The sequence below is a fragment of the Sinocyclocheilus anshuiensis genome, unplaced genomic scaffold (assembly GCF_001515605.1).
Source record: "Sinocyclocheilus anshuiensis isolate Anshui unplaced genomic scaffold, SAMN03320099.WGS_v1.1 scaffold297, whole genome shotgun sequence".
Lineage (NCBI taxonomy): Eukaryota > Metazoa > Chordata > Actinopteri > Cypriniformes > Cyprinidae > Sinocyclocheilus > Sinocyclocheilus anshuiensis.
This window is the reverse complement of record NW_015536479.1, coordinates 1,038,301-1,045,694: the sequence shown is the minus strand read 5'-3', so window position 1 is coordinate 1,045,694 and position 7,394 is coordinate 1,038,301. Positions and strand designations below refer to the sequence as shown.

At 43.8% G+C, this 7,394-nt stretch overlaps 1 protein-coding gene across 1 annotated transcript in view; it reads left to right on the top strand.

Moving 5' to 3' along the window:
- The window catches only part of LOC107672319 (spectrin beta chain, non-erythrocytic 4-like), a 72,744-nt gene that overhangs the window by 60,680 nt on the left and 4,670 nt on the right, over positions 1-7,394 (top strand). Inside the window, exons 26-34 of the mRNA XM_016465499.1 lie at positions 1,176-1,310; positions 1,451-1,695; positions 2,447-2,633; positions 3,089-3,173; positions 3,275-3,471; positions 3,949-4,748; positions 5,835-5,895; positions 5,978-6,237; positions 7,137-7,307. Coding sequence (XP_016320985.1) covers positions 1,176-1,310; positions 1,451-1,695; positions 2,447-2,633; positions 3,089-3,173; positions 3,275-3,471; positions 3,949-4,748; positions 5,835-5,895; positions 5,978-6,237; positions 7,137-7,307 — 2,141 coding nt within the window. The remainder of the gene's footprint in view (positions 1-1,175; positions 1,311-1,450; positions 1,696-2,446; positions 2,634-3,088; positions 3,174-3,274; positions 3,472-3,948; positions 4,749-5,834; positions 5,896-5,977; positions 6,238-7,136; positions 7,308-7,394) is intronic.

Below are 7,394 nucleotides of genomic sequence, written 5' to 3'. Positions count from 1 at the left end.
GTTTTGTTTTGATCTCTCCGCTGCGCTTCTGCGTACGTCACTTCTGAGCGGCGCATGCGCAAAGCCGACCTCCATACGTCATCCGCCCGGAACTGCTTCTGTTTACAACAGTGAGTGCAAGCTAGATTAAATTGATTATTGCGTTTTAAATATGGTTATTTTTCTTACAAATACGCATCGATTTGCTACAGGAGGCCTTTGTTCACCCCCTGGAGCCGTGTGAGGCACTTTCTTTTATGGATGGGCGCTTTTTATTTCACTTCTTTTGGACTAAAGCACTGCTAAACCCGCTGAGTGCAATGATAGTGCTTGGAATAGCCAGGACAATTTTTAATATAACTCCGACTGGATTCGTCTGAAAGAAGAAAGTCATATACATCTAGGATGCCTCGGGGGTGAGTAAAACACAGCCTAATTTTCATTTTTGGGTGAACTAACCCTTTAAGCTAGTCATGTGCTGGTCCTGAGCAGGAGCTAGTTGCTTAGGACCAGCACATGACCAGTTAAGGACCAGCTTAAACCAGCTCAAATGAATACCTAACCAGTATATGCTGTTTTTTTCAACAGGGCAGCCAATGCCAGCATTTTTTATTATCCTCACCAAATTTTCATGGCCTCCAGAATATTTTGTTTTATGAATATCTGAATGTGCAATTATATGTCAGAAGGAAGAACAGAGCCTCTGCTTTAAGATTAAATGTTTTATTCTAGCTTCATGCATTTTCTCTTTATCAACACTTGAATGTGGGCAAGTTTCCTAAAAAAGCATTTTGAACAAAAAGCTGAGAAATTTGCATTTTTGTCAAAGACTACGTCTGGATCGGATTCAGAATGATGATCTCTCTTCTGGAGTAGATCTCAACTTTTCCAAGAATGTTGCATGGGCAGTGTACTTGATATTATTGGTTGAATAACAGTCCTAGCTTTCCTTAATGCCCTGGGAAGCTTTTTGTGTATATATTTTGTTTTATTGCTGTGATATTTGTGGGATAATGCTGAGGCATGTTTGTCCTTCTGCTGCAGGTGTTGAGGAGACTGAGTCTAAGCTCTGTTTGTGTGTTTACTGTGTGTACATGATAAATAGGAGCAGTGCTCATGCTGTATGAAAGCTTGGACCACAGTGGTCTCATGTGTCTGCAGGTGTGGAATAGCATGAGTCTGTGTGTGTGTTTCAGGTTTTAGCACAGATCGAGGATAAGCAGCGGAGGTTACCTGAGGTTCGTGCATGTCAAGGAGGCACTTCAAATACCAGCACTCTGCAGAGACTTATGCAGACTTTTGAACATGATATTCAGCTACTTGTTACACAGGTGAACTGATGCAACACATCCTTATGCAAGGACTGCAAAATAAATATGTAAAGTTTGTAGATAGATCTCTAAAATACTTGATGATAAAATACAGTTCATGACAGTGGCAGCATTTGCATAAAGAGGGTTGTTTTCCTCAGGTAAGACAGTTGCAGGAAAGTGCAGCCCAGCTCCGAACAGTTTATGCCGGGGAGAAAGCAGAAGCCATCGCCATGCAAGAACATGAAGTGATGCAGACATGGAAAGAGCTGCTCATTTCCTGTGAGGACTGCCGAATGCAGATCACCACAGCGACAGACAAGTTACGCTTCTTTGGGATGGTGCGTGATCAGCTGATGTGGATGGACAGCATCATCTGTCAGATAGGAACTGGGGAGAAACCAAGGTAGGACACATGCTGGGACACTTGCTCTCTGCTTGTAGGAGCTCATTAAGGTACTTTATCGTTGTAATGCATGAAGGTTTGCATCAGGTCAGCTGAAGAGCAGCCACTGTGGCCGCTGGAGTGTACTATAGGTATCATACCGCAAGCACAAATAAGTGATAAGGTGGTAAGTGCATGAAGCACAATAGTATTTATACATCATATTACGATTACGCGTACTAGTACCCATTAGGAGCACCGTATGGGAACACAATAGATCTGTTAGAAAACTTACTGAGCTGCTGTGTTGTCCAGTTCCTATATAGGCAACCACCTTATTGAAACACTAATTTATGTGAAATGAACAGAGGACTTAACATAGAAATTATTAAAAATAACGTCGAAATATTCCAATAGTCAATATTTGATATATTTGTTATTGTACATGCAAGTATGCAAGGTATTGGAGTAAAGGGTACATGCAAGGTATTTTGCCAAAAGATGTTATGTATAATATTGCTGGCATTGGGAACACACCTAAGATGCCTTAAAATGCTTAGGTCTAGGTTCGCAGCTTACTAGGTTTTGGAACAGAGCTATAGAGCATATATATATGTTTTGGCATATTTTGAAAATCTTAACGAAGAACCGGTAATACTGCAAAAGCTCAGGAGCCATTATGGACACTCTTCATGGTGCCAAAATGGCCTTCTGTTGGCTTCTGTTGCCCATGTATTCTTGCCCGAATAACTCTCTCTCCTCTCACTGTCAGCTCTTTCCTCAGAGCTTTAATGGGATATGGGGTCTCTGGTGCTTGCAGGGACGTGTCATCTGTGGAGGTCCTGATGAACTATCACCAGAGCCTCAAGAGTGAAGTGGAGGCCAGAAACAAGAGCGTCCTACAGTGTATCGAGATGGGCAAGACTTTACTGGCCGCCCATAACCCTGCATCAGAAGAGGTGACACAGCAAGCACAACCTGTTCAGAAACTATTGGAAATTTGAAATCATTGCAAGGCCCAAAACATAATCTATGCATGTTTAATTTCATGCATTGTTGCAATACAAAATGTTTCAGACTGCAATTACATATTGCATTCTCAACATTGCCAGAAGGGGTGCTATAGTGTGTATTAACATAAACATTTCTTCTACAATCAGTATTCTCTTTCAAAAAGTTGCTTTAAGTTGTTTTTAAGTAGCTACCCGAATAATAATAATTCCCCCTGAATATGGTTTGTTACTGCCACAGCAATACGAGAAAGCACAATAAGTATGTACGATGTAACTGCCTGCATTTCTGTCTCTGTTGGTGTACTTGTGTAAAGTATGTTTCTGGCCTAAGAGATGATGACTAAAAGATATTCCAAGCTGTCTTCTGTCTGTACCTGACTACGAAGTATTGACTATTTCAGATCAAAGAAAAGCTGGAGAAGGTTTTGGCCAAGCAGCAAGAGCTCACTGAGAAATGGGACAAACACTGGGAAGAGTTGCAGCACAGTGGGTGAAATGAGGCTAATGGAGAACAAATATTATGCATAAAATATGTAATCGGTGTCATGTGTTTCCCAACATCTCATTCTCTTTCTGTGCCTTGGCAGTGTTGGAGGTGCATCAGTTTGCTCAGGAAGCAGTGGTAGCGGAGGCCTGGCTCACTGCTCAGGAGCCCTTCATAAGTAGTAATGAACTGGGCGGCAGCGTGGATGAGGTTGAACAGCTGATTCGCAGACATGAAGCCTTTCGCAAAGCTGCGGCCACATGGGAAGAACGCTTCAGCTCTTTACGTCGTCTTACCACAGTAAGCGAGACCAGCCAACCAAACCCAAGGGTCAGGGGTATCCAGTCCTGCTCCTGGAGGGCCTGTGTCTTGCAGAGTTTAGTTCCAACCTGGCCAAACACATTTGCCAGGAAGTTTTGAGTTATTCTGAAGACTTTGATTAGCTGGTTCAGGTTTTTTTATTAGGATTCTCTGCAGGATAGTGGCCCTGGAGGAGCATGATTCAAACACACCTGAGCAACATTAAAAACAGCAAAACAGATCCACACTGATGTCACTGTTGTAACATTCTACGTGCAACTTGTGCAATTTTTACTAGTTGGAAACTTTTCTTTAATTTTACCATAGTTTGAACTTGTCAATAGGCTACCTACTGAAATTTAAAAAAAATGTTATTAAAAGGTGAATTGTGTATAGCATAATGTCTTTTTTATAAATGTTACAGAATGGAATTGTGGGTGTATAAATAATAACACATTCTCTTGTTTAACGATTTAGGTAGAGAAGATAAAAGCAGAGCAGAGTAAGCTTCCTCCAACTCCCTTGCTGGGACGGAAGGTTTTCTTGGACCCTCAGGACTCTTCTCCTGCTCGCAGTAGCCCTTCCTCCATGATAAGACAGACCATATACGAGCAGGGTGAGTCCCGGCTGGAGCGCATCACCCCTCAGCCCTCTCCCTCTTCCGTGGCCCGCAGACTGGGTTCTACTGTGGCCAACTACACTCCCATCATGAATGGAGCTGCTACTTATCGCCTACAGGAAGCCAGGAATGCTGGGATTGTTGGAGTGGCTGCAGGACTGGGCACTGCTATGGAGCACAAGGTCACCCAATTGCGAATGGAATTTAAGGCCCAAGTCCCACAGCAGAAGATCGAACATATCCATGAGGCAGTCCACCCCCTACTGGAGAGAGACAGGGAGCGGGAGCGGTATCATGAGAACGTGATGGCAGAGGTGGTGCTCCAGGAGCCAGGCGGAGGAAGGGAACGCCTAAACAGCATGGTGGGAGGGAGCGGGAGCAGCCGCTCAGAGCTTCTGGTGGAGCAGCATCCCCCACCGAGGGAGTCGCGGATGGAGAGACAACTATCTATTGAGCAGCTGATTCGGGCACGCAGGGACGAGCTGCCTCAGGAGGTGTGGAGAGAACGAGCTGGGAGGGCAGAGAGGAGGCTGGAGAGACAGACATCTAGTGAACAGGAAGGTCATGAGGTGCGGCGTAGGGACAGACACCGACCAGAGAGACAGGACAGCAGCGAGCAGGAGGCCAGGGAGCAGTCGGACAGACGCTCTGGTGGCGGGTGAGTGACTGTATTTGTGATCACAAACAAACCACATTACAAAAGACATTACAAAAGTTACAGCATTGCTGATATATACTGATATGTAGAGATTCTCTTGAAGGTGAACATCACCTTTAAGCTTCCGCATGATGGTCATCAAGTCAGTTCACAGCAAGCAGAGGTTCAAATAAATACGGACAGATTTCTAAGAAAACTTCTCGACTGCAGTTCACATTCACTTTTCATGATCCGGTCGATTCCTGATGGATAAATTCTTCTTGTACATTGCCTGTTGAACTGTTTAACCTGTCACATGAAGGAAGTAAAAGGATTGTAAATGCTTTCCCATATTAGGGGCTTTTGCACCGGTGGAACCTTTTCATAGATCCTAGAACTATTGGCGGAAGTTCGCGCTTTTTGCCGTGTTCGCACCGCAGGAACTAGGAACGGTTTTAGTTCTAGGAACTCCCCATTTGGGGGAACTAATTTGGCTCCTACTTCAGAGTAGGGTCTACAACAATTTTATAGGAACTATCAGTGACGTAAGCTGATTGGCCAAACGCATACAAAACACTGACTACCCGGCATTTTTAAAAAGCCATGTAAAAAAATCTTTACTCCACGAGCATGGAAAACAGCGATAACGGCATTTAGGTACCTGTTGTATGCAGTGTTGTGTTGTTTTCTCAGCTTCAATGAAATGTAACACTGCAAGTTGTCATAGAAGATTTAGTCAGAATTTCATGCTCTTTCAGTAACGTAAATAGTGCGTTTACATTTCACCTCCATTATCATGAAAACCATGACACACAGCAAAAACAGCTCTGATCACGGCGTCTTCTATTGACCAGTTGTTGTTGTTTGTATTAAAATACCGCGAGTAAAGATGTCGCTGTTGGCCGCTTTAGAGTTCCTGCTACTGGAGCAACCAGGAAAATGGACCGAGCGAGAAATTGGTTCTCTAGAAACCTGCATGCTGGCTAGTTCCTAGAACTACGTGGTACGAAAGCCCCTATTGACTTTGAAGCAGCCCAGCAACTTTTTTCTGTTCTGTTCAAGCAAAATAGCATTTCCAGGTCTCAGATTTCCCCTTTATGTTGGCAGGGACAAAAGGTCGACGCTAGCTGAGATTGTGGAGCAGCTTCAGGAAAGAGAAGCAGCACAGGTGTGTGGACAATCTAATGTTTGTGTATCTTGTTTTAAACTACATTTTATCACATGTACATTACTGTTTATTTCCAACTCAGGCCCGAGGAGAGATTCCATGTCTACCCAATGGTTTTCCTGAGAAGTCTTCTAAACCGGACCGACCACGTGCTCGCGACAGACCCAAACCGAGAAGAAGACCACGACCCAAGGAGCCGACAGCTGGCGAAACACGGCGCTCAAGGTCTGCACCAGCCCAGAGCAGCCCACCAGTTCCCCAGCCGGCTACCCACATGGCCCAGCGTGAAGGGTTCCTCTTCCGCAAAATAGACATTGAAGGCCAAAAGAAGAGTTCAAACAGGTGGGGCTTTGTGGTCTAAAAATGATGGGCACATGGCATGGAATTAGCATGGAAATGGCTAAACCAAATATGCCAATCAGTATGATTGGTTATTCAAAGCTATGCTAATGTTATTATTAGCATTGTGTACTGATGCTTAGAGCACTAACATTTGTTATTACAAGGCAGCTCTTATTTTCTTTCACCAAGTTTCAAGTCAAACTGGGATATGCTTGAATGCTTTACGAGCCTAAAATGTTTCCTGAAGTTAAACTGAGGAGCAGCTGTTTGGCTGGCATTTCTGATTACAAGATTCATATCCAGCTATGGCAGAAAATAGCTAGCTGTTAGCACTGCTTGCCACTTGCATGGTAATACTAAAATCAGCCTGGATGGTGGATGATACTGTGTCAGAAGACCAACAGATGCTGGGTCTCTGAAGCCATGGCTAGCAAGGTATGAAGCCTTCACCCTTCACAGCTTTATACAGCCATTTTGTATAAGACCGGATACGCCACCTTTGCAGCCCAAGTCACAAAACAATTCATTGCATTGAGGAGTTTAAGGAACTCAAAAGAATGGCTGTCTGTTCTTTTGTAGCATGGTTTGCACATAATCTGCCTGTCCACTGACGCCATTTTCATACTAGCATTTGCGTTTACATTGCAGTATATCTCATGAACCAAAATCTCTCTTCTTTCTTATGCTCTCTCTGCCGCCGACTGTTCTTCTCCCTCTCTACAAAGGTAAGCCATGGTCTGTCCGTCTCTTTCTAAAGGTCTAATGATTTTTGCAGCAGTTTGGTCTTGCTCAGTCTTAAAGGCTGGTCATCCCAGACTCAGTAGGTGAGTAGCTAGTCGGTGCATGGTGTCATCTGGGTTCTGATGGTCAAATCTTCTGCTTTCTCTCCCACACTACAGCAGATCTTGGGTGAATTTGTACTGTGTGCTGAATAAAGGTGAGCTGGGCTTCTATAAGGATGCGAAGAACACCTCCACACCTTACAACAACGAGCCGCTTATCAACCTGAGCCGTTGTGCCTGTGATATCAACAATGGTTACAAAAAGAAGAAGAATGTCTTCACTCTCAAGTACTTCATTAGCACTTTCATTAGCTTTTCCAAAAAGATTGGTTACTTGTGTAGTGTTCTCTTTGCATAACATTTATTTTGCTTTAT